The sequence below is a fragment of the Rhinolophus sinicus genome, chromosome 6, assembly GCF_057876585.1.
Source record: "Rhinolophus sinicus isolate RSI-liver-muscle chromosome 6, RSI-T2T, whole genome shotgun sequence".
Classification (NCBI taxonomy): Eukaryota; Metazoa; Chordata; class Mammalia; order Chiroptera; family Rhinolophidae; genus Rhinolophus; species Rhinolophus sinicus.
In genome coordinates this window covers 44,108,627-44,135,045 of record NC_142506.1, presented here as the reverse complement: position 1 = coordinate 44,135,045, position 26,419 = coordinate 44,108,627, and the positions used below count along the sequence as shown (strand labels likewise).

The 26,419-nt window shown below is 48.1% G+C and overlaps 1 protein-coding gene across 6 annotated transcripts in view; it reads right to left on the bottom strand.

The window, feature by feature from the left end:
* Positions 1-3,280: 3,280 nt before the first annotated feature.
* The window catches only part of GNPAT (glyceronephosphate O-acyltransferase), a 30,433-nt gene continuing 7,294 nt past the window's right edge, over positions 3,281-26,419 (bottom strand). For 2 of the 6 annotated variants that reach the window (XM_074316453.1, XM_088799075.1), the window contains exons 2-17: positions 24,135-24,317; positions 21,579-21,755; positions 19,072-19,201; positions 16,588-16,715; positions 16,405-16,462; positions 16,201-16,242; positions 15,794-15,945; positions 15,549-15,679; positions 14,095-14,318; positions 10,392-10,634; positions 8,940-9,019; positions 8,013-8,153; positions 6,118-6,217; positions 5,944-6,037; positions 5,236-5,297; positions 3,281-3,576 (exon numbers count right to left, since the gene is read on the bottom strand). In XM_074316453.1, coding sequence (XP_074172554.1) covers positions 3,533-3,576; positions 5,236-5,297; positions 5,944-6,037; positions 6,118-6,217; positions 8,013-8,153; positions 8,940-9,019; positions 10,392-10,634; positions 14,095-14,318; positions 15,549-15,679; positions 15,794-15,945; positions 16,201-16,242; positions 16,405-16,462; positions 16,588-16,715; positions 19,072-19,201; positions 21,579-21,755; positions 24,135-24,317 — 1,989 coding nt within the window. In that variant the 3' untranslated portion in view covers positions 3,281-3,532. Of the gene's footprint in view, positions 3,577-5,235; positions 5,298-5,943; positions 6,038-6,117; positions 6,218-8,012; positions 8,154-8,939; positions 9,020-10,391; positions 10,635-14,094; positions 14,319-15,548; positions 15,680-15,793; positions 15,946-16,200; positions 16,277-16,404; positions 16,463-16,587; positions 16,716-19,071; positions 19,202-21,578; positions 21,756-24,134; positions 24,318-26,419 lie in introns of all 6 variants that reach the window. The other 4 variants (XM_019757365.2, XM_074316452.1, XM_088799076.1 and 1 more) reach the window with 3 other exon arrangements.

Genomic DNA, 26,419 nt, shown 5'->3' with positions numbered 1-26,419 from the left:
TAGTACATGTCAGCTGTTGTGCTCACTGTTTGTGTTCAGCAGGGGCAGGCCGCGGTGGCCTAGAGCACACAGGGTGGTGACGAGTCCAGTGACAGCCGGCCCTGCTCCCACGCAGCAGAAGTGGGTCACAGAGCAGCGTCTTTCCATGCGACTGGGGGCGGGCCGCTGAGAATCCGCTGCTGGGAAAGGCAGGGCACCGCACGCCTGGCCCCAAACCAATCGAGCTTTCCTGATTCGAAGCGCTAGGACACACTTCTGGAGTCTAGCGCCAACCCACAACAGAAATATCAGGAAGGAAAATAGGAAAGAAAAGGGCCAATGTCAGTGAAAAGAATGTGAAGACGTCGTTCTGCCTTGGCCAGTGAATGTGAACTCGTCGGCGCTCCTGTTCCCCAGCGTCAGTTTCATTAAGAGGAAATCGGTTTTTGTGGCTGCCAGAGCAGAGCGCACGCTGGAAGGAGTGCTGACCCTCTCGGCTGGCCGGGGCCTCCCGCAGGCCTCAGGCTCTGCGTGGGGATGCTCGTCACAAGGTGAGGCTCAGCTGGCTGAGTGACCTCGCCTGGCGTCCACCCAGTGTCCTATGATGGACGCCTCCTTCGATGTAGGCATGGGACCTAGACCTGGAAAACCCATCCAGGAAGGACAACTGCACGTTAAACATGGGACCCTGCACGTAAAAGCTGCTCTCCAGGTGACTCTTAGGCAGTGTTGGCAAAGCAGTAACCAAGCATAAAATACAGCTAATTACAACAACAGATGTGGTCGACTTTGACCTCCAAGCTGGACTTCAGAAACTGATACCTCATCCTACCTCTGAGAGTCCCCGTGGGACCAGGAAGCAGACTTGCTTTGTCCCTTTGCTTTGTGACATAGAAGCAGTCAGAAAACCCGTTTTTCATTTCTGGTTTAGACAGCTGAGGCAGGCTCACATTTTCTAAGAAAAGCTAATTTGTATGTAACAGCTATTTGTGGAATTGTTTCTTTTTTTGTTCTCAGCATTTTATGGCGCTGTTTCTAAAGAAAGCATAGGTTTCAAACCCAGAGTCTACATAGAAACAGGAAAGACTACTGGATACAAATCCTTGTTTTCCCTTGTAATCTTTTCTCTCAGCTGCTTCCTGTTTCATGGTCAAGAACTTCTAGTAGGTTCTTCATTTCCTGGTTCCCAACTGTCCTCCATCTGGTTTTGTTCCAGACAACGCAGAAGATGCTATTTCCAGCTCCCTGAACCTCCCGTGCATGTGAGTGTGAGATTTGGTCTCGGACGGACGGCTGTTCACCAGCTCTTTGCAGAGCAGTGTAAACAGGGACCAGGGGCCCATTGGTAGCTGCCACATATTCTTTGGATACAAGGCTACCTTGGAAAACCAGATGCGATGTGCTTTTCTTTTTACTTATGTCAAAGCAGGGGTTAGCTCCACAATGTACAAATGGGGTCAGGGGAAGGCTGGGGGCACCAGTGTGGTTTACACAACTGGGTGCAGGAGGGTGGAGTGGGCGTCAACGGCTTTGGGTTCACTTAGTGACTTGTGAGGGTGTGAAGACACAGGTGACACAACCCCCGTGCCACCTCTTACAGCCACAAAGCCTCATTTGCTTTTGGCTGCACCTCGTTTTCCTGTCCCCCCACCATCTGCTTACTTTCCTGGCTCTAATGTCAGAGCTGACCACTTGTAGCCAAAACTCCAAAGTCTTAGTCCCCAAACCTGCAACGTTACAAACAGGACTAAAAGGAAGTCCAAGTCATCTTACCCAGTCTTCCCCATTTCCCTGCAGTATGTCATGGAGGAGAAGAGCAAACAAGCAACTGGGTGTATGGGGACCCTTCCTAAGGCCACATACTCAGCAAGAATTGGCCAGGGCCCCAGGCTCCCAACTGCCTCGGACTCACCCCGTCTTTCCCTGGGGGCAGCAGCTTAGTGCCCTGGTTTAACTGGCAGACCATCAAGTCCTTAGCCAGGAGCATCGCTTAACTCACTCACTCACTCAATGTCTGGTCCACCTAACAGGCAGAGCCACACAGAGGACCCCTCTGCCACCAGTGCAGGGACCAGTGTAACGGCTCTTCACACAGCCGGCTGGCTGCTGGGGAGCAAGTGCATTCCAGGAATTTGCATACAGGTAGTCCTGGGACCACAGGCTGGGAAACTTTCCATTTCCCATGGTGCTTATATTCTAATTCAAGTGTTTCACAAGTCTCAGCGACTGTGTATGTTGACCCCTGCCACTGTGGCCCCCAAATTCAGATGATGAAAGCCTGACCCCAGTGTGACTGTATCTAGGGAGTAATTAGGGCTAAGTGGGGTCATGATGGTGGGGCCCTGGTCTGATAGGATTAGTGCCTTTATGAGAAGACACCAGAGCGCTCACTGTCCCCCTCCCTGTGTACGTAGCAAGATGGCGGCCTCCCACCAGCCCAGGAGAGGCCTCAGAATGAGACCCACCTTGTGGGCACCTTGATCTTGGACGTCCAGAACTGAGAGACAACGTTATTTCTGTTGTTTAAACCACCCAATCTGTGGTATTTCGTTATGGCAGCCGGAGACCAACACACCTGTTTCTCTTTAATTCCACCAGCCATTTCCGCCACACCAGTCTCTCAGGTCCCCATAACCAAGACCAGGACATCTGATTATTATTCTCTCTGCACACCCCACCCCCAGGTCCCATTTCATCACCCCAACCCCACACATTGAGGACTGCCTCCTGCTCACCCTAATTCTCAGCTTAAATGTCACTTCCACAGGGCGCTGTCTGCCAAGGATTTTGGTGTTCACCCATCTTATTAAATCCTTAAGGCTACTTATGATACATCACATAACTTGTCTTTGTTGCACGTCACATACTTTCTCTAATTCAGTTCTGTTGATTAGGCCCTTGGGTGGCAAAATTTAATGTAAGCTAATTTATTGTTTACAGCAGGCTCGCAAATGATGTCGTTTTGTTCACTATCATAGTTATAATGTTGGTGAGAAAAAAGAATCGATTCCCAGCCAGGGCCATTATATGCAGTACGCATGTAGTTCCCATGTCTGCGTGGGTTTTCTCTGGGGATTTGGGCTTCCTCCCACGTCCCAAAGACGAGCGCGAGCTGAACGGTGTGTCTGCACTATCCCACCTGAGTGAGCGAGTGTGTAAGACACGCCCTTTCCAATGGTTTCTTTCACAGCCTTTGGTGTTGATGTCGCACTTTAATTCAGACGTCAGCGTAAAAATTTAATACATGTGTAGTAAGGTGCAAAGTGTTAGCGAAGCAGGAGCTGGGCTTTGTTTTTCCAAACATGTTTCCAAAAGACTGTTTTATTTTAAAACACAGAGTCAGATACAAATGCCTTTTAACGACTGTGGTGGGGACAAGTACACCTGTTCCTTAAGTCGGTCACCTCTTCATCTCCTGAGCCCAGCGCCTCCACGTCTTGGGGAGCATGAGAAGAAAGATGGGTCTCCTCCTTTACATCTCTGTTTGCTGTAGTAAGTGTCCTTGGATGACAGTAATTATATGACCAAACTTTCCGTAACTGTTTGGCAATTATTAAAGTTTTGCGGTTGCTGGTTTTCCTACTGCTGTCTTCCCACCTGAGATAAAAGAGAGAGCGCTCATGATATGACCATCCACCTTTCTCAACAAGCGTGTAAGCCACTGGCAGGCAAGGAACAGTGAACGCATGTGCAGTGTGATGGGCTGACCAGGTGCCAGTGGAGGCGGCAGCCCCTTTGCAGGAGAAGTGCATCTTGGAGGAGATGGTCAGGCCAGCGACCCTGAGCCAGGGCGCAAGCAGGACTGGAAGTTTCAAGTCCAGTGTGTTCTCATGAGTTTACGCCCATTACCGAATTTGCTTTCTGTGATTAAGAAATCAATCCACTGTCCTCACAAAACGAGAGGTTTGGGGCTTCTTTTAGCTATATGAACCTCTTACCAAATTCAATACTGAGTTTCAAGGTTACACATCCCGAGATTTCTGTTTCACTGTCCCAATCTGTCAACTACTCCTTTCCTCCACCCACTTTCCTTTAAGCACATGCCCCGTCCTGGTCCCCTTTATCCCAACAGACAACTACCTAAGCTCTTCCACACAGGTTTGGCAAATGCACTGAATTAGGATTAGGTACCAAAATGCTCCTGGCAAGACCACTCAGTGATCTAGTGCTCTATTCAGTATAATCAGCAGATCTTTTTTTTCCCCAATGCAACACCCTCCCCTTCTCCAATTACCCTGTCATTCCTACAAGCAGTGTTCTCCACTTCCTGGGACCTTTTATATCTGTTTATATCAATGCTCTCGACTCTTCCTGGGTCCTACAAACAACGTCCCTGCCTTCCTGGGCTGCACTATTTCTTTACAAGCTGATGGGAGCTGGAGAAGAGGGACGCTTGGCTTATTCTCCCATGATGTGCTTTGGTGGGTACAGAAAGTCTGGATGTGGACACTGACCCCAATTCCTCACCTGGGTGAGAAGGGATCCGACAGTAGAGGACAGAATGAGCCCCAGGACTAAAACGAGAGGCATGAGCTCAGCATCCACCAACACCCGGGAGAAGGTGTAGCCCTCGGACGCCAAGCAGTCAGGCGGGAGCCAACAACCTGCTGTACGAGGCTGCCTAGTTAATGCTGTGTTTTCTCTGGCAATTTTCCTTACATTTCCTCCTTAGTTTCCTTGGGAAAATTCTAGATGACACAATAGTTCTCTGTGTTTATTAAACTTCTACTGTTGTTCATTTTGATAAAGTACTTTGTGCTATAACATACTTTCCTTTTTTTTTTTCCTCTCCTTTTCTTCCGCCTCCCCCTTCACTCCGATTCAAGCCGTTGTTTCTCAGTCTAGTTGTGTAGGACACAGCTCCCTGGCCCATGCTGGTATTATGAGCCTTGCACACCCCCAGCTGAGGCAGTCTGTCACCGGTTGTCGGTCGGCCGCTCACAGCAGCTCCCGGCTGCTCTTACTGGCTGCCGGCTGCTCATGCTGGCTGCTGGCCACTCATGGCAGCACACGGTAGCCCGTGGCAGCCCACAGCAGCCGGCGGCAGCTCCAGGGAGAGCTGTTGTTCACAATCTCAGCTGTAGAGGGTGCAGCTCACTGGCCCATGTGGGAATCGAACCAGCGGCCTTCAGCGTTAGGAGCATGGAGCTCCAACCGCCTGAGCCACCGGGCTGGCCCCTAACATACTTCCTTGTTTTACTATATGTTGACAAATACAATGTGAAAACCCACCGTACTTTAGTAAGCTATACTTACCAAGCATTTCCTCTAATTTTGCTGTGGCAGGTTCATTCACATTAAATAGATGGTCATTATTTCTAGGAGAAAAAGTAACAAGCTTTCTTACTCCCTAAACTAGAGGAAAAGACAACTTCTCTTATTTACACAGCAGGAGCACTTTTAAATGGTGTCCTCAGGGCCAGTCTCAGCCGCCAGGAGGCCCTGGCTCCTAACTGCCCCGCTCTCGGGCTTTGAGCTTCCTTCCTCGGGCCACACAAAAGACACGCAGGCGTTTACCCAGGAAGCTTTATCATTCTCACATTCGTTCACTCAGAAGAGTGAATATCTATCTCCACATACTCATGTGTGTATTTATGTAATGTACCTGTATGTCTAGCTAAGTGTCCACACACACACACACACACACACACACACACACACACACACACACACACACACACTGCACTCCCCAAATTCTGGCTTGTAATTCATCTATAAATTTCAACGTTAGGTCAAAGCCCAAATGCCAGCCTACAGCACTTTCTGTCTTGGCTTCAGCATCACTTTTTTCACAACCATGTAGAGTGTGCAGGGTAACTCAAACTGACTTAACTATTAGGAGGTAGACACGCACAGCACAACGTAACACTGACTGGATCACACATTCCCATGTCCCTGACTTCGTGTCAGCTGCTGCTGGCCGTCCCGGCCCTGTCACCCCATGCGGTCTCGCGCAATACTTACACCTTCTTCTTCTCTACCACACCTAGCCTCACCAAAGCTGCTAAGGCATTTTTCTGTACGTCAGAAGATAACACATCGTAACACTGTGAGGCACCTAAACACAGCAGAGAAGAGTCCGTTAACTCTTTTCCTTTTCAACTAAGGGACATCACCGCCCCCAGAGGAGTGACTGACCTTGATCGAGAAGCTGGCTTGTGAACGCTCTAACTCTAGCCAAATACTGCTTCTCAGTAAAGCAGTCTTCTTGTTCCTTCAAGAGGTATTTGCAAATTATCTGATTTTCAGAGGGAGGACGAGAGGAACAGGAAGAGAAAACGGGCAGTCAGACAGAATGGTGACAATTTCGCACAGCCCCTCGTAACAGAATGACACGTTGTGTTAGAGCGGAAGAAAACCCGTCAAGGACTGAGCACAGGGAAGCTGCAGGATTGTCAGCAGGTCTCTGAAGCTCATATCACTGTTTACAATTAGGAAAAAAGTGTCCCAAATAGCACTGACATTTATAAAAATAATTTCACACTCTAATGGGTTGCAAGTTAAGAAAATTACTATCAGCTCACTCTATCTTATGCTGCTTATGAAGACAAAGCCCAGACTTTTTGTAACTATTTTTTCCCCCAAAACATCTAACAACATGCTAGACCCTAAAATACTTGATGATTTCTACTTACAAAGGTGCTGAGAGGTAGAACTAGCACTCGCCCAACATGTACTAAGAGCTGGACTTTGTGCAAGAAGGCTGACATGGTGATTTCACTGACCATAGCATTGCTCTGCCAGGGAGTGGGTCCCAGGTCCCCCCAGCCAGTGCAGAGCTGACAGCCATGCAGGCCTCATGAGGGCCCCTGGCAGTTTCCATCTCAAGCCCCGTCTCCTTCTATGATGGCACACTTCCTGCTGGACATATGCACAATCCCCTCTCTTGAATCACCCCGAGCTCTGACAAACTCGGATACTTGCACTTGAACTTTTCTTTCCCTTGCGACATTAGCATTCAGGAATATAAACAAGCGACTTCACGTATCCTTCAAATCTTGCATTTACTAAATGCTACTATGCATCAAACACCAGGCTCCATACTCCAACCAGAACACGTGAGGTACAGCATGACAACGTGAAGTAGAGCATGACAACGTGAGGTAGAGCGTGACAACGTGAGGTAGAGTGTGACAACGTGAGGTACAGCATGACAACATGAGGTAGTGTGACAACGTGAGGTACAGCGTGACGTGAGGCACAGCGTGACAACGTGAGGCACAGCGTGACAACGTGAGGTACAGTGTGACAACGTGAAGTAGAGCGTGACAACGTGAGGTAGAGCATGACGTGAGGTAGAGCGTGACAACGTGAGGTAGAGCGTGACAACGTGAGGCACAGCGTGACGTGAGGTACAGTGTGACAACATGAAGTAGAGTGTGACAACGTGACGTAGAGTGACGTGAGGTACAGCATGACAACATGAGGTAGTGTGACAACGTGAGGTACAGCGTGACAACGTGAGGTACAGCGTGACAATGTGAGGCACAACGTGACAACGTGAGGTACAGCGTGACAACATGAAGTAGAGCGTGACAACGTGAGGTAGAGCGTGACAACGTGGGGTACAGCGTGACAACGTGAGGCACAGCGTGACGTGAGGCACAGCGTGACAATGTGAGGTAGAGCCTGACAACGTGAGGTACAGTGTGACAACATGAAGTAGAGCGTGACGTGAGGTACAGCATGACAATGTGAGGTAGAGCGTGACAACGTGAGGTACAGCACGACAATGTGAGGTACAGTGCGATGATGTGAGGTACAGTGTGACAACGCCTGGGTGTAACTAGGATGATGGGAACACTGCTCACACATCAGGAAGCTGCCATCCTCTGGTGGGTGATGAACCAAGCCACCTCCTGCACGCAGGATGCGTTTCTCCCTCACCTGAGAGGTGCGGTCACTCACCCTAATCTCTCTGGTGCTACCATTCACCAGGGAAAGACACTGACCTTCAGGCCAGAAGTATGTCCAGCATGGGAGAACCTTAGTTACATCAGATATAAAGGAGAACTTGAGCGTGACTTACATACCTGATAACATTCCACGAAAGGTTTAAACAGTCCTATTAAAAATTCTAACACGGTATTTCCTTTCTCTGTAACTAGGATGTCCCTCGTCGTCACTTGAATGGTTTCACTTTTACAAAGCAGGTAACAGCCTTCTTCAAAGTCCTGGAAGGGGAGCGGAGAAGATGGAATGCATCCACTCGTGAGGTTAGCGGGTATGCAGCCTGGGGCCCGCAAAACAAGACAACATTGGCGAATGCCACAGGCCTCCCGATGGTTCTGGTTGCCAGACAGTAGCCAGACAGCATTTGTTCGAACCCTCAAACACACAGATAACTCAGGAGCCTTGGGAATCACAGCCTGGGTGATGGGATTTCTTTCACTTTGCACAGCCACATTCCTTAAATTGAAGTAGGCAGTGCACACAGTGAGTCCTTAAATACTTAGCATTATGCTTAGGCTCTGAACAGCTGGCACGATGCCTGCATTCTCTCGTTAGGCCAGTATCGCAATGGGACCTGCGGCTGTCCGTCCTGGCTCTCCCTGCCCCAGCACACCAGGCATCCAGCTCTGGGACCTGACCTCACCAGCTATCTACACCACCAGGCAGGACCACTCTCTCCAATCTCAAGCAAAAGGCCCAACTCCTTCCAACAAGTGGGTAACAGGAAAATGTGCTAGCTGGTCAATTTTTAATGAAATAGACTTGGTTTATTACAGTGGCTGCACGAATGGTCCAAGGAATGCCCTCTTCTCACCAAACACTCCCTAAGTTATTGATTAAACTTGACCAAGAATCAAATTAGACTTTGGTGAATTGTGAGTGTCCCAGCCCCTCTTTTTGTTTGCTGCATGGAGCCTGAAGAAAGGGAGACACATCCATGAATCCTCACCCAACGTTTCCAGAACTCACACTGCACACACACTTGCTCTCTGGCTATGAAGATTTACCTTCACTGCATTTCCTGGGAAGAAGATGAACTCATCTGAAAAAACATCGCGTAGGAAGTGAAAGCACCCGTAGATATCCTCTGGAAACAAATTTATTACATAGAATTAATTACCACATTGTTTTTCAAACGTTCAGGGAGTGCCAAGGAGTCCAAAGGCCGTATTTCAAAGGCACGTCATTCATGTATCAGGGATGAGAAGTAAGGCCTAACGAAGTTATAATGAATCCAAATTTTACCTACAGAGTAAACTACAGTCTAGCACGTGTAATGGTTGAATATGAATGACTTGTTCCAGCTTCTAACCAGTCTGGAACAAGCAAGACACCACGTTCCTGAGCAGACAGGAGCCCCACCCCCAAGCCAGGCTCCCCAGCAGAGGAGACAGACAGGCTCCATTTCTTCCCTCTCTTCTCCATTCCTGTTTCCTGACTTCCTGACCACATCTCCAGCACAGGGACAAAGCAGCACAGGGACAGAAAAAACTCTCTTGTTCTTCAGACATGTAGGGTCACCTTGCCCACCAACCACATCGGCTCCTCACCTTCCTGACAAGTGCTGCGAACTTTCTCACTAGGAAACACACACACACACACACACGTCAAAGGCTGCCTCCAGTCTCAGGGTGCCTACCACACCCCCACACGCTCAGAGACCACGTGCGTGCCCCTTAGTCAGAGATGAATTCCAACGTACAAAACCTTGGCTGGAGCTGCAATCAAAATCTGAGTTTTCCGTGCTCTGAACTAAGTCACCTAAGCTCTGTGTCCTTATCCATAAAATGATGGCTCGCACACGGGCCTTCGGAGGCCCCTTTCAGGGCTAGTCTGTGCCCGAGCCCCGTGCCTCCCACGGCTTTTCCTTAGAATTCCTACGGAGCTTTGGAAAACGAAAACAAAAATGCCAATGTCCGACTCACACTCCAGAGCCCCTGAACCAGAACCTATGGGCGTGGGGCTCGCCCTCCGGATGCGCTAACGTGCAGTCTGGGTAGAAAACCCCTGGTCCTCACTACAGCTTCTGTGAACAGAAACTGTGCTTTCCTCATTTTCACACTCCAGTGAGGAGTGTAAAATGCCACTGTGTGTCCCGTCTGCTTCTGTCAGACGAGGGAACTGTCACAGCAGCAAAACAGAAGCAGACCGGAGATGAACTGTGCTTTAGCTCCCGCCCTCTGCAGTCCTGCAGCTTTCTAGGCCTAATCTTCCTTATTCATAAAAGGGGAGGTTTAGATCACATGACATCTTAGGTCCCTTTCAATTCTCACATTCTAAGCAGATGGCCACGTGTTTAGGGGAAATCCTATTACACTTGTGAGCGTGCAGGCCCCAGTCCTTGCTGGCGTGCAGGCTGCACACACGCGCTGCGCATCGAAAGGCTTCCAGTGTTGCTCCCCACATGGAACTAATAGCCAGGCCTCTCCAAAACTCAGAACCACAGCCGCCAAAGTTACCTTTCCTGCAGCCAGGTGTCATCTGCAACGCCAGAGCCACCAAGGAGGGCCGGACAAAAACGTTGAGCAGCTGGTTCCTGTAGGTGGAGCACATGAGGAGCGTGACGTGCTGGAGGACGAGGCCGTCGACCATGTCCGAGTCCCCGGAGTCCACTCGCAGGACCACCCGGTCCTTGACCATGCCGGCGAGGTTGGCGTGCAGAAGGATGCTGGCCTGGACCACGTCTCCCGCAGGCTCATTGTCTGCACACAAGACCGTTCGTTCAGGCCAACGGCACAGACGGCGGGGGCACTGCCTGGCGTCCAGGCCCAGCACCCATCAGTGCTAGTGACGACCTACTGATGCAAGTGCCAGGTACTGGCTTTAGGTTCTTCCAGTGCAGCCAATGGCATCAGATGTGAAGGGCATTTTACAAGTACTGTTTCAAAATCAACTAAACTCTCTCTAAGGACATGCAACATACTTTCTTATCTAGCCCCAAGTTGTCAGCCATTCTGAAGTGCCCCTCAATTCTGACTCTGGAATTGAGTATTTTCTCAGGAACCAAGGGTACCCCAAGTTTTGTAAGAGCAATTTACATGACAAGAAAATTACATCTACGTGAATTTAACTAAACTAAGACAGGAAGTCCCCTGATAAGTATATATTATCATGCACACACACATGCACGCACACACACGCACACAAACACACACACGCACATGCACACGAACACACGCAAACACATGCACATGCTCGCACACGCACGTGCGCGCACGCACACACACACACACACACACACACACACACACACACACACACACACACCCTTGCTCAGACCAATCCCAAGATGGCAAGACGATCACTCTGCCACTTCGAGGTGAGCCCAAGGACAACCCGGAGAGGCATCTCCTAGCACCAGGCCTCCCTGAGCACAGAGCGGTGCCAGGAGATTCTCGGGTTTTCCTGCATCAACGATAACTTACAGAAGAGGCTCCTGGAACCCCGTCAGCGGGCACTGCACTAGCCTGGAGATAACCAAGGAGCTAGGGTTACAGAAACATGAAGACGAGATGGGGACATTTAACAAACATTCTTGGCAAGGATAATCATTTTACCCGAGCCAACGAGTTGCTCGACAGGCAGGTCAGTGGGCACACGCTGTGTTAATGTGACATGGAAAGGACAAGTGACAGGAGTGGTCTTTCTTTCGGACTTCATCACATTCGTTCGTGCCTTCCTGAGCTTGCTCAAGGTAACAGTACAGTACGTGGTAGTATTATGTATATAATACAATACGGTACACTTTACATATGGCATATAATGTTATATATCATAAAAACCTACGTGAGAGCTTAGGACTATGGGATAATCTGAGTACAAAGAACTGAATATACACAACGCATTCTAACTTAGGAAGGAAACTTAATCTTATGTACTTACTCACTGACTCTCACTGTGTAATAACTGGAGTGATTTAGTGGCTGAACAGATACTCTTATCTACGGACTGGCCACATATTTATCCCATCTTGAAACAGTGACACAGCTTAGAAAGACGGGCGCCTATTTTCATGTGCTCCGGGGCCAAACGGTTATGAATTTGTTTAGCACTTTTCTCCTCTCTCATGACTTTCTACCTGTATTACATCAGCATGTCCCCTGTCTCCTGTTAGACCCTAAAATACAGACCAGATGTCTGAGTCATCTTTATTCCCCTCTTGATGACCAACACTCAGACGACTGCCACTCGGTCAGAAATCCTCCCAGCATCTCTGAGCTGTGCCCAGCTCTGCCAGCGCCCGGTTCGTGCGTCCCCATTTCTCACCTGGCACAGCAGCCTGCCAGCTTGCCTCCCTTCCTACAACCTCTTTCCACTGGGACCCACCGTAAAACTGACCCCAGCCGGTTTTCTAAAGGCCAGTCAGTCATACTGCCCCGCCTCCCGTCACCCAGAGTCCAGCCCAGACGCCCCAGGTATGCGAGCCTGGGTGACGTCCCTGTCCCACAGCCAACGTCCCAGCGACAGCCAACGCTCGCAGGTGAGGGGCAGCAGGTACTCGACGCCACCTCACACGTCCTCATCCCCACGCCGGCCACTCCTCCTGCCTATCTCCCTGCGGAGCCCACTTCCCATCGACACCCTTCCACGGAACCTTCCCCGGGTGTGGGAACCCCGTGCAGTGCTCTCCATCTTTACCTCCCTGGGCCGTTCCCACAGCTCCCACGTTACCCACTCCTACCCAGAACCTCCAGAACCTCCTGCTCATCTGCACCCCCAGCAGGACCAGCACCGAGCAGGTGCTCACACAGGTGTAGAGTGAGCAGCAGGCACCTGTGACCTGGTCTGAAGACGACCACGGCTCCAAGTGCAGCCTGCACGACTTCCAGTCAAAGAGCCCAAAAACAATGTAAGGCAATCATTGTCCTCCCATCTCCCAGCACAGTGCTCATAACTCCAGTGACGTCTCCCGTGTTGTTATGTGAAACAAGCCCTTCAACCCCCACAACACAGTGAGACAAGTGGGTGCAGACACGACGCGGTTTAGAGGTGGGTAGAGGGGCGGCTACCCGACTACGAAAGGATGCAACGTTAGAGGGCACGGGGGGCGGGGGTGGGCGATGAGGGGGAGATGAGGGGGAGGGGGTGATGAGGGGGAGGGGGGCGGGGGGTGGAAGATGAGGGGGAGGGGGCGGGGGTGGGAGATGAGGGGGAGGGGGGTGCGGGTGGGAGATGAGGGGGAGGGGGGTGGGGGTGGGAGATGACGGGAAGGGGGTGGGGGTGGGCGATGAGGGGGAGGGGGGCGGGGGTGGGAGATGCGGGGGAGGGGGCGGGGGTGGGAGATGAGGGGGAGGGGGGTGGGGGTGGGAGATGAGGGGGAGGGGGCGGGGGTGGGAGATGAGGGGGAGGGGGGTGCGAGTGGGAGATGAGGGGGAAGGGGGGTGCGAGTGGGAGATGAGGGGGAGGGGGGTGGGGGTGGGAGATGAGGGGGAGGGGGCGGGGGTGGGAGATGAGGGGGAGGGGGGTGCGAGTGGGAGATGAGGGGGAAGGGGGGTGCGAGTGGGAGATGAGGGGGAGGGGGGTGGGGGTGGGAGATGAGGGGGAGGGGGGTGCGAGTGGGAGATGAGGGGGAGGGGGGTGGGGGTGGGAAATGAGGGGGAGGGGGCGGGGGTGGGAGATGAGGGGGAGGGGGGTGGGGGTGGGCGATGAGGGGGAGGGGGCGGGGGTGGGAGATGAGGGGGAGGGGGGTGCGAGTGGGAGATGAGGGGGAGGGGGTGGGGGTGGGCGATGAGGGGAAGGGGGGTGGGGGTGGGCGATGAGGGGGAGGGGGAGCAAATACATGGTGATGGAAGGAGAACTGACCCTGGGTGGTGAACACACAATGGGATTTATAGATGATGTCATACAGAACTGTACACCTGAAATCTATGTAATTTTACTAACAACTGTCACCCCTATAAATTTAAAAAAAGAAAAAAAAGATGCAACGTTTACTCTTCACTCGGCTGGGTGCCCTGGGAGAAATGACACGCTGACGATTATTCTCTACCACCCACCATGCTGGGTCCAACGTCCTACCACGATAACTCTGGGTTTCTTCCTCTCTCTGAGCCATGCTTCGCTCAAAGTCCTCTACAGGTTTTTCGTGTCCAGGCTATAGCGTTTCTGAATTTAGAGGTGAGGAAAGCCAGCATCCCTGTCCCAGGTGTCCCGCACACATACCTGGCCAAGTGAGGAGACCCCCGAAGGTGCGGGCTAAGCCTCTCAGCCACGTAGCCTTCTCCACCAGAGCATCGAAGTGCATGGACGGCCGGTTCTGGAGCAAAACAGCGACAACCAGGGCCCAGGGGCTCAGCGCCAGGTTCTGAATCTGCAGAAGCTGCATTCTGTGGGCGACCTCGGTGACGAAAGTATACATGTCCTCCGACTGCTTCTGAGGGATGTACCTGGACGGAGTACACAGAACCACCAGTGACGGCTCTGCCACCGTGACACATGCGCACAGAGGGGTGGCAGAAGGCGGGCCTCTCGGAAGGTTCCTGGACTTTCTGCCAGTTCCCTCGGATCCCACTGGGAAGTCTACCCTTGCCTAACACTATCCACACATCTCTAGGGCAGGCTCTTGAGCGGTGATAAAAATACTCAAGGGAACAGGGTCCTATTATTCCTGGTTCTGGGCAAAACACTTTTCTTGCGTTACAAATAGGACGTGTCATTTCTGTGAAAAGTGATGCCTCCCGAGCAGAACGCTACTCTTCTCCAAATCCACAGAACTTAGGATGTCTTGTGCGGAACATACGTAACGTGTTAATAGGATAACTGCACATGTATGCATGGGAGGCTGGCCGGAGAAGTGTCAGGGCGCCTGCCAAGCACTGCCATTCCCTTGCCTGAAAGATCACGAACTCTGAATGGGACAACACTGGGAACCCACAGAGCTGGCTGGAGCAGAGGTACACATCTGACCTAAAAGCAGGCCACACAGTAAGGTGGCTTAATGTGAAAGCTGCAGCCAGCGAGGGTGTCCTGTACTAGGTAACAACTGGCCAACCCCGTCTGAGATCTATAGCGAGAAAGCGTGTGGCAGCACAAAGCTGACACCTGCTTCTGACCTAACGCAGTTGCCAGCAGGTACCCTGGCTGCTATAGGATCGTTGGTGCTACAGGGAAATCAGGGGCCATGCTGCCAGCACCTGTGGCCTGGCTGGGCTTGGTTTTCCTTCCATGCTTCCCCTCGATTAAGAAAACCTAGAAGCATATCGTACCTGCATACTGAAAGGACCCAATTCATCTCCTTGCTCATAAAATTATTCCCTTTCTGAGCAGGGACCCACTCCCATTCATTATCAGTAGACAATCCTTTCTAGGATCAAAAACAATACTTAGTACACACTTTGGGGGGGCCTACCAAGAGTGCGCAACTATTTGCATGCATGCATTTGTTAACAATGCTGCATTTTTCCCACTTGTAAGTCCGTTGGACACGGATGCCCAAGCAGAATGAACGCTGCCCTGCAGGGAGCGCTTCTGGACACACGAGTATCCTTCTGTACCTGGGGCCTTCCCCGTCCCTGATGTGTGATCTCAGGTGACCAAGATGCAGCCCTACAGGTGGTCGAGCACCACAATGTACACCCTCAGGTTTCCCTCAGGGTTTCATAAACACCACCCCACACCTTGGGACCAGGTTGTATGGGCTGCGGCTCATCCTTCCGGCTGCCAGAGAGCGAAGAGACACGGGGTCGCCAATGTACACGTGAATGTTGCCAAAGTTTTCAGAGAGAATCTTCCGGGCTTTCAGCAATCCCTAACAGTGTCACGACAGGAGAAAAGGAAACAAGGAGGAAATTCAGAAACCATGGACGTGCAAACCAGTTTCCTCTAAATTCTAAGAAGGTCGGGTCTGGCGTCCTTTACGTACAGTTGTAGATTCTTTTGGCTTGGGAACCCCTAGAAGCTCATATACATAAAGAGTTTCTTCCAATATCTTATCATAACTGATGCTAATTGGGACAAGGTAGGTGTCAAAAACTTCTCTTTTGAAAAATGGTTCCATCACAATATTCAGAAGACCTGTAAACACAGGGAGAAATGGTTTTTCATAAATACTGAAGAGCAGAGAAAACAAGGCACATAAATGGGAAGATACTGAAAGTGTATGTTATATAGTAAGCCCAGAAATAGAAACAGTTAAAATTAAAGAAACAGTTACACTTACAGAGAAAAGAATACCGTGCCAAAAAGTGTCAAGTTCTACTAGCAGCTTTGATGACACTGCATCTAAAGCCTTTGGGTTTGTATTTTTCCTGCAGTCTGTAAGTGACCTACCAAATTTAGGGGTCAGTGTCTTGGCAGAGCGGCTTCTTGTCCCTTCGAGGAAAAATTCAACAGGAGCATAACCATTCTTTAAAGAGAAAACACAAACAAACAAAACACAACACAAAACCCATTGCCTACGCTCAAAGTGAGCAATGTTTCTTCTGAGTCCACCCCCCAAGCTCCCGCCCAGCCCTGTGAACAAACACAGCTTACAGTGACACTCACACCAGAGCCACACAGAGGAAACAGCCGGCTGAGGGGATGCGCATTCCTTCAGAGGAAAAATACAGCTAAGCTATCCATTCAGAAGTTAAGAATTTAAATAAGATCTGATAGCAAACATCGGGGGGAAAAGCAAACATAGCTTGAAAGCACTCAGTAATTATGTGCATTTACCCGAAGCATGGTTTTGACATATTCAGAGAACACGGCCCAGTAGAGCTTATTGCCACCAAAGGTGCGTCGCATGAAGAAGGCACCTGACATCCGCAGCAGCCCCCCGATCATTTTCATTCCCAGGAAGTCTAAAAATAAAGGAGGGCTAACGTTTATTTGCGGATCCTGAAACTGTCTATGCAGATCTAATCTCAAACTCCATTAAGAAGGATTTCATGCATGTAAGGGACACCCGTGATAATAGCACCTGTACTTTCTGAAATTAAAATCCCAAAGAAGAGACACCTGATAGGAGTATGGAAAAAAGGGACCCTGGGCAGGTGCTTGTTGGGAAGTCACCTTGTGCCTCTCCATGCACCTCGGTGTTTATAACCAGAGCAGCTAAAGACAGGGCAACAGCAGGTAATGTGACAACTGGACCAATGTCGTCACGCCCATTTCTTTAGTCAGCACCACTGAGGAGCTGACAGCAGACCAACATATGTCCTGCATGCTCTGGACAGCCAGGCCACACAAGCGCTCACCTTTCCTTTTCACCCACTAGGTAAAAATAATCCACTTTTTTTTAGTGGCACAGAGTAAACAGAGCAAACCCAGAATAAGAGGAGGCGTTCTTATCATTTTCCTTTATTTCCAAACAGCTCCTCACATGTCTATGCAGACGAAACCGCTTTGAAAGCGCTCAAGTTCCTGGGACTTTGACCTCCCTGTTCACTGCACTTACTGACCAAGGTATACCCCTGAACGCCAGCCTCGCAGGCTGCCTTGAAAGGTGATGAATAATTTCTTTGCCTTAGCAATCTTACTTTGGGGAATCAATCCTACAGAAATAAAAGCATCGATATAAAAATGTTGTAAAATTGTTTGTAACAGCAAACCTACTAAATCATGATATAGCTAAACTGCTGAATATTACATACGAGTAGCTATTCAAAATGTGAGAGATGAAGTGGGACCCTTACCTCACTCACACAATGTACAAAAATTCAGTCAAAATGGATCTAAGACATAAAACTATAAAACTCTTAGAAGAAAACGGGAAAAGCTTCATGACATTGGATTTGGCAATGTTTTCTTGGATATGATACCAAATGCACAGAAAACAAAAGAAAAAAAATGGATACATTGGACTGGGTCAGAATTAAAGACTTCCGTGCATACAGGACAAATCGGCAGAGTGAAGTCAGCCCACGGGGTGGGGGACAGGAGAACATGTTTGGAAAGCATTTATCTGATGAGGGGTTAATATCCAGATATACAAAGAACCCCTACAACTCAGCATGAAAGAACAAACAACCCGATTTAAAAAGGGGCAAAGGACTTGCTCAGATATTTCTCTTAAGAAGATACACGAAAGCCAAAAAGGACTGAAACAGTGCTGAGCACCAATAGTCATTCGGGAAACGCAAATCAAGTGGCAGCACAAAGCTGAGACACCACGTCATACCAATTAGCACGGCTATTATATACAGGAAAAAACAAACCAGAAAATAACAAGTGCTGGAGAAGATGTAGAACTGAAACCCTCGTGCACTGTTGGTGGGAACATAAAATGGTGCAGCTACTATGGAAAACAGTATGGAGGTTCCTCAAAAAATTAGAAATAAAATTACCATAGAAAACAGCAATTATACTTTGGGGTACAGACTGGAAGAATTAAAGACAGAGACCTGAATAGGTATTTGTACACCTGTGTTCACAGCAGCACAATGGCCAAAAAGTGGCAGCCAGCCAAGTGTCCCGACAGATGAATGGAGACACATATGTGGTCCATCCACACACTGCAATATGAGCCTTAAAGAGGAAGGACGTGCTGACAGCGGCTACCACAGGGATGAACCCTGAGGACCTGATGCTGAATGAAATAAGCCAGTGACAGAAGGACCACTACTGTGTGATTCCACGCATATGAGGTCCCTAGAGGAGTTACAGTCACAGAGACAGAGAGACAGAGAGGAGAAGGTGGGTGCCAGGGGCTGGGGACAGAGGGAATGGAAGCTAGTGGTTACTAGGGGCAGAATTTCAGTTTTGCAAGAGGAAAAGACTTCTGTGGATGGATGGTGGTGATGGTAGTTTAACACTATGAATGTAATGCCTCTGAACTGTATGCTTAAAAATGGTTAAGATGGTAAGTTTTATGTGTATTTTACTGGAACTTAAAAATACACAAAAAAGTTAGATCTATTTATTGACCCATAGTTACTATTATCAAATAAAAAAAGCAAAAGGCACATGACACACAAAGTAGTACAATCTCATTGTTCAAACCTAACCCCCAAACCCTGTGGGCATATACACTTCCTACATCTGCGTGGGCACAACAAAGCACAGCACAGGGCGTAACACAAACCGCCACAGGCTGCAACTGGAAGGAAGAAGGGAGAGGTTGTTTTCATCATCTTCTTCAAATACCTTGGTATTGTTAGTCATTCCGGTGAACATTTTCATTTTTATAATTTAAAAAAGTAAAAGAACAGCACGTACCCATGCCTGCTGCGATGACTGGCACAGGTAAATCGTAGTTGTATAAAATAAAAGACAACAATAGAAAGTCCATGTAACTCCGGTGACTGGGCAGCAGGACCACCGGCTGCTCCTGGACGGCTCGTTGTAGCTTTAAGATAAATTAATGGCACATTCTCAGTAATTTCAGTACTCATGTTGTTAAAATCACATCTCAACGCAGAACATGGAAGATGTGTGTACGTATAGAAGAAATACTAATGTTTTTCTGCAGCCCCTACCACACACACAAAACTTATTTGAGTTCCAGTAAACAATCTCCATAATGCAAGAACATTAAACATGTACATTTATACGGCTCTTAAGAATAGTGGTGAGCACTAACATACGTTAGCTGGCACCATACCCAGCATTTCACACGCACTGTTTAATACCACGTGTTGGCTGCCTTGCTTGTGACATGGTCATACAGCTAAAAAATGGCGCGTGGAGCTGGGAATGGGGCTGAAGTCAGTCTGAATGGTAGTCGACTGTGAACTGTAGCACCAGACTGCTTGTCTGCTGAAAGAGGGAACACAACTCCTCGCGGGGACATTACGAACAAAATCTGTGAATTATCAGGACAAAAGAGAGGAATGGAGCTTCTCTATGTAAACACTGGACTCACTGCCAGGGAGAATGAGAGCCATGCAGTTGGGAGGGTGCATTTGAGCTTCCAGATTCAACCTCAGAAAGCATCCACTGGAATCAAGGTGTTATGTGTTTTCCTGAAATCTAAGTACAACAAACTGAAGCAGGTAAGTTGTGATCAGCTAAGACATGGCCAGCGAACACCCACTGGCCCCAAACACTGCAGCAGACAGTCTCTGACAGATCCAATCCAAAACGTCATAGCAGGAAAAAGAAGGACTTAAAAGTACACGACTGAATATAAAAAAACATTCAGGGGCAAGAAGAGGAAGGCCAAAGGAGGTGAGAGCTTCCTATTTCCTAGCAAGAGAAAATATTAAAAGCATAAATGAATAAAATAATCAACACAGAGAAAGCGCTTCCTTATAGGAAAAAGCAAACTATTAAATAATAGAAGTGATGGAATTACAAAAACCACCATTTGACAATCATTAGAGTAATAACTGATTTGTGCAAAAATCATCAGTGGATGTAAAACTACTGAAGGAAAATATGATAAAAAGCAGGACACTCAACCATCCTCCAAGTATTTCTCCACGAGACCATTGTTAATTACAAAGGGAGGAACAGTAACTTAGTAAGGGTGAAACTCGGGGACTCAATAACGTAGTTAGACTTAGCTAGTTTGCAGTTTGATCCACCCTGATATTCAGCTGTTTTGTTTCTCCCCTCACTAATAACTTAAAAACTCTGTTTTGTTCCCTTTCCTAAGTCTACACATACCTCGTTAATCTATTTAATCAGCAGAATCCTAACCTGGAAAGGGCAGTTTCTCCCTCCTCAGGTGCTCGGACCCCGGAGTCCATTTGCAACTCCCTTGCAGTTTTTACTGGTGGCGCATAAAGCCCCAGGCTGCGACGGGGGAGTCTGAGTCTGAGTCCGGAGATAACATTATCTTAAAACAGACCAGATCCCAGGAAGGATGTCCGCCCTCCGCCCTGCCTGACCGACTCCCCCTTCGCTTTGTTCTTCTTCTTCTGTACCTATGAACCATTCTGCCCGGTCTAGGAACGGGGAGGTGGCCTTTGGACAGGGGTCTGCCGTCCTCCCAGACGCCGACATTCGGAGTCAACCTGCTTTCCTTCCCACCAACCTGGTCTCTTGATTTTTAACTTTTCCAGGTGGCAGACAACCTGACCTTAGCATGGTAACAACCTCACGTGCAGAAACCTGGCCACTACTGACCCCAGGTATCCTGACCAGATGCATTGAGAGGAATACACGTGGTTTCTGAGGTTTACCTGCCCAAAGGACACAGCCTGAGTCTAATAATGAGAAGACATCACTCAAACCCAAACGCGGGACATAAGACATTATTTCTGCTCTCTTCAGAAATAATATCATGAAACACAAAGACTAAGGAATGTTCCAGAGTAAGAGTCTACGGAGACATGAACACAGGATGCAGGATTTCCTTTTGCTAGCCAAGACTTAACTGGGACAGCTGGTGAAATATGAGTAAGGTATGTCTATCAGTACTGTACCAGCTCGTTTGCTTATTTTGATAACTGCACCACAGAAGGACTTGTTTACAGGAGACACAGCAGAGCATGCAGGAAAGGCTAAAGGACTGCAGGGCGTGTAGGTGACGCATCTACAGAAATGGTGTGCGTGACTTCTGTATGGCTATGTGAACATCTGACATCAGGACTAAGTTAGTCTGAAGTCTGTAGGTCTGAAGGTCAAGGAGCAAACAGCACCCGCCAGACAGGCAGAGCCTCTTCTGCCAGACGGAAGGCTGATGACTGGACCTGCCCACGGAGGGCAGGCTGAGAAGTCTGGAGCTGACTAAAGAGTCAGGGGTTGAAGAAGAGGCTGTTTCAACAAGCAATACTCACTTTCTGAATACCTTCTTCATTTACACACACTTTGGAGAAAATTTGTTTAAATATTTTGCTCAGGGCGAAGGCAAAAAACCGGATGGCTCCCAGGCGCAGATTGTGGCTCATTTCATCCAGGATCTCACTGGCTTCCTCCTGGAGGGCAGCCGCGGACTGCGGGGAGTCCTTGGAGAGCTAGGGGAGAGAAAGCAGGGCCACGGTCTGCGGAAAGAAGCTAGCGCTCTTTCCCTCAAACCAACACGACAAGTTCCAAACGGGCCAAGATGGTAGAACTCAAAAGTGGCATGTCTTCTCCTTAATTTAAAGAGACATAGTTTATTTCCCAACATCACAAAAATACACATTTTTAAAGACTAGAAATTCAGAGAGGCGGCTTTCTAGGACAGCATTTTAGACGAGGAGAACATCTCACCTTCCCCTTTGGTTTGTTAATAAGCTTATCCCCCATGAGCCAGTGTCCTTTCAGGAGATTAATTAATATGTTTGTTCAATGCTACTACAAGGGACATACAAAGGAAAAACACGGAAATACCACTCAGAGTGCATCAGATCGATAGGACACTGGTGTAAATCTCCCCAAACTATCCAAGGAGAATGAGTGACATCAGCGATCTCACAATGGAACTTTCTTTATCCGTATGGCCTAGCACATCTTTGGGTAAAGAACAAAATGTTGGCGTGTACTGGACTGCCCAGGGCCTGGACGTGAACAAGTCACAGTTTCTGTCCTCAAGGGAGCCAAATTTAATCCCGTTAACTTCCACTAAACAAGCAGTCTGAGAAGGAGCGAACTGTGTGTGACAGGGCACTTATCCAGAATGCTCTACTTTAGGATGAGGCACAGAAGGTCAGAGGATGGCACACTGGATTCCCAACCGCCCATTACACACAGTGAGGACGTATCTTGCTTTTCAGTATTGGAATGCGATGAGCAGAACAGAAAATAGCCATTTTGAAGTCAGCGGTCCAGTGGCATTTAGCACATTCACAAATGTGGTCTCGATTCACAGCTTATCTTTCTGAGAGCTCAATTCAACAGGCCCAAGACTGTGGGTCAAGGATAAACTGTTTCCTCTTAACCTGTGTTCCTTCATTTCACTCAGAGGTTCTCTGAAAGAGTGATGCAGCAAGAAAGGTTTGGTCTCACAGTCAAAAAGAACCCACATTGAGTATCGATGGCCTGAAGACTGAATGAACAGCAGCTTGGGGAGCAAAGACAGTGGCCAGAGAATGAAGAGCTGGAAGTCTGAGTGAGAAGGAGAAGAGGGAGGATCACAGTTGAAGCAAAACTGCTTTCCCAACTTGGACCTGCGACTCTCGTTTTTAAAAATTATGATTAAATACACATAACATAAAGTTTGCCTTTTTAATCACTTTAAAATGTACACTTTAGTGGCCTTGGATCTACTTACAGACTAAAGGGAAGAAGTCAACTGAGAAAAACAGGCTGGAGACAGAGGAAAGGGAAAGGGCGCCTGCCAGAGGTCTGTCCTACAGGAGCTCGGCGTCTCCCCGGAGCCCTCCCCCCCTCCCCAGCTGCCTATCTCAGGGAATGGCCGTACCATCTCGCTTCTTTCCTTTCCTCCACTTCATTCACCCAGCTGGTCGTCAATAAGGACCACTCCACTCCTCGCACTTCTCAACTCTGTCCCTTTCTCTGTTTCTACACCACTCACCAGTCCTGGAACTATGGCCCCACAGAGTGATCATTGAGCAGCAGCACCCGCTGACTTCCTGCCTGCATTTTCACCAAATAGTGTTCCTAAAACAAACGGCTCACACCACACTCCAAGTCGAGAGCGCTTGGTGGCTTTGCACTGCTGCAGGGTGAGATCTAATTCCTCCATGTGGTTACATAGGCCTCACTTCTTACTATTACCCCTTCTTTGCTTCTTTGGTCTGGTCGTGCTGGATGACTGTCAGTGCTGTGAATACGCGTATTCTCTGGCCCTTAACACAAGCCGGTAGTCCTCAGCTGTACTGTGGAACTCACTGGGCTTCTACTGGACGCTGGCTCCTCCCCGACATTGGGATTTAATTGGCATGGGGTGAGATCAATGCACAGGGATTTTTTAAAAGCTCCCCAACTATTTTAATGTGTACTGAGGTTTGAAAACCATGGGGAAAGTTATTAGCTCTGCCAGGAACACTGTTTTTCACCCACTTCACCTGGAAAATCCCTCATCTATCTTTCAGGCCTCTAACTCCCGACACACATTCAGCTGCCCCTCTAACTAGTTAGAGCCCCTGCACGGTGGGCTCCCACTCGCGTGTCTTGTACGTATCCCAATTGACCGCACGGCTGGTATCGATCCCCACCAGACTATACACTTAGCGGCCAGGAACCCTGTGCACCTCGCTCTGCCAGACCCCCAGCCTTTCGTGGAGAGGTTACCACACATCGTGGCTACGACAACATTTGATGAACATGTGAATACAGCTAAACCTAAAAACACACATGAAAGATAGCAAAATGAATTCACAGATTCAAAAAGAGAAAGAACTTGGTGACAATGAGCAAACCTGGCTGTGGTTGAAGAGGGAACCACTTACCTGTTTAATGACATAGTGAACCTCTTCAGAACTGAGAACACGGCTTTTAATGTCACTCGGCTTGCACGGAGTAATTCCCTTATAGACAAGAGGTGTGTAACATTTCATTGCAAATTTCAAGTCACTGACATGCCTCCTCTCCTCTAAAATATCTTCAAACTCATCCCACTTTTTGATCTCCTTCTGTGGATAAGGCAAACGAAAGAAAGTAATGCACCTACTGTTACATAAGTTAGGACATATCGGGGACTACCTGGGAAGGTTCCCTTTTTGCCAACATTTTTATTCTGTGACATATGAACAAGGGCAGACTGTTCTAATGTTAGATTTTCACTCACCAAGAAAAAGAAATTTAGCGATAATTAGGATCGACACATTGATATTGAATTATAATACTTTATTTTTATATTTCTGACTGCTATCGTTGTAAAGCCAGTACCCCTTTGGGAGAGGTAACAACGAGCAAAGATGAGACGTTAAGCTGTAATCTGACCAATTGTATAAGGTTTCATCAATCACATTGATAAATGTGCTGTTTCTTCTACTTAGCTTTAAAAATTAAATCAAAGCATATATAAGAAATTCAAAATAATGTCAAATCAAATCAAAGTACATGGGTGCAAACAAAAGGAAAATTCACTCAAGAAAAGTGTGCTCTGGGCGGATGGGTGGCTCAGTTGGTTACAGCGTGAGCTCTGGGCAGCAGGGTTGCAGGTTCAATTCCCACATGGGCCAGGGAGGTGCGCCCTCCGCAACTAGAATGAAGACAACAAGCTGCCGCTGAGCTGCCATTGAGCTCCTGGTCGGCCGGATGGCTCAGTTGGTTGGAGCGCATACTCTCAACTACAAGGTTGCCAGTTCGACTTCCGCAAGGGATGGTGCGCTGCGCCCCCTGCAACTAAGATTGAATAACGGCAACCGGACTCGGAGCTGAGCTGTGCCCTCCACAACTAAGACTGAAAGGACAACAACTTGACTTGGAGCTGATGTGTCCTGGAGAAACACACTGTTCCCCAATAAAGTCCTTTCCTCCTTCCCCAATAAAATCTTTAAAAAAAAAAAAATAAAGCGTGCTCCCACATAAGCTACAATCAAGCGGTCTGTTTGCCATGCCTACTCTCTGCTCTCCACCCGCTGCAACCCAACTTGTCCAACGTTTGTTCATCAGGCAATGCTAACTCTGAAGTTTGTTTTCTGATTATAAAAGTCAGAGTAGTAATAAAAATAATTACAGCTAACGTGTACAGTTGTTTACTAAGTATCAGGCACTATTCTAAGAACTTTATATACATTAAGGAACAATCCTGTTTTTAATGCTTATATACCGGGGATGCCAAAAAAATGTATACACATGACTTGTACTCATCTTTCATTATTGGTATATATTAAGTATTACAATTTTAATACTTTTTTCCTTCCTTAAAATGTGTATACATTTTTTTGGCACCCTCTGTGTATATAAAAGGAACAATCCTCGGAGCAAACCTCTGACAGCTATGAAGTAGTTTCTGTCATGACCCCCGTTTTACAACGGGGAAACCAAGGCACAGAGAAGTGAAACAACTCACCCAGGTGAGGTCCCACAACTCACAAGGGCAGAGACACGATTCAAACTTCATCCAGCCTTATGGCTTCACAGACCTCGCTCCAACCTCTACTCTACACCACCCATCATGTTTAATTATGGAAAATTTGGAAACATGGAAACATAAGCAAATAAAAACTGTCCACAACTTTATACCCCAGGAATAACTACGCTTAACATTTATTAGTTTTCTTGTTTTCTTTCATTCATAGCTATAGAAATACTTAGTTTTAAAATTTAAAACATGGACCATACCATAGTTTATCTTGGCTTTTCAATTATATTATTATTTCCCTATATTAAATATTGTTTTAAAACATTGCAGTGGATGCATAATTACGTTATGCTCCCTAATTTTTTCTAATTACCAAAGTCACATGTTCATTGTAAAAATGTGGAGGACAGAATAAGACACAAAGAAACAAATTACCATCACGTGTCCTCCTGTGACCCAGGGACCACTTCAGTGCGTTTTCTATGCATGTGGACGTGTTCCCTCCCTACCACACACACATTTTGATTTGCCACCTGGTTTTTTCACTTACTGTCATAAACACTCCTCCATGTCATGTAAGTTTCCTCCACAACATTATTTTAATGTCAGACATTTGGATGATTGTTCATTCATTGCTATAACATTATTTCTCTTGAATGCAGTCATTAAACCCTGGCCTCTTTTAGTCTTTATCCTCCCAGACCT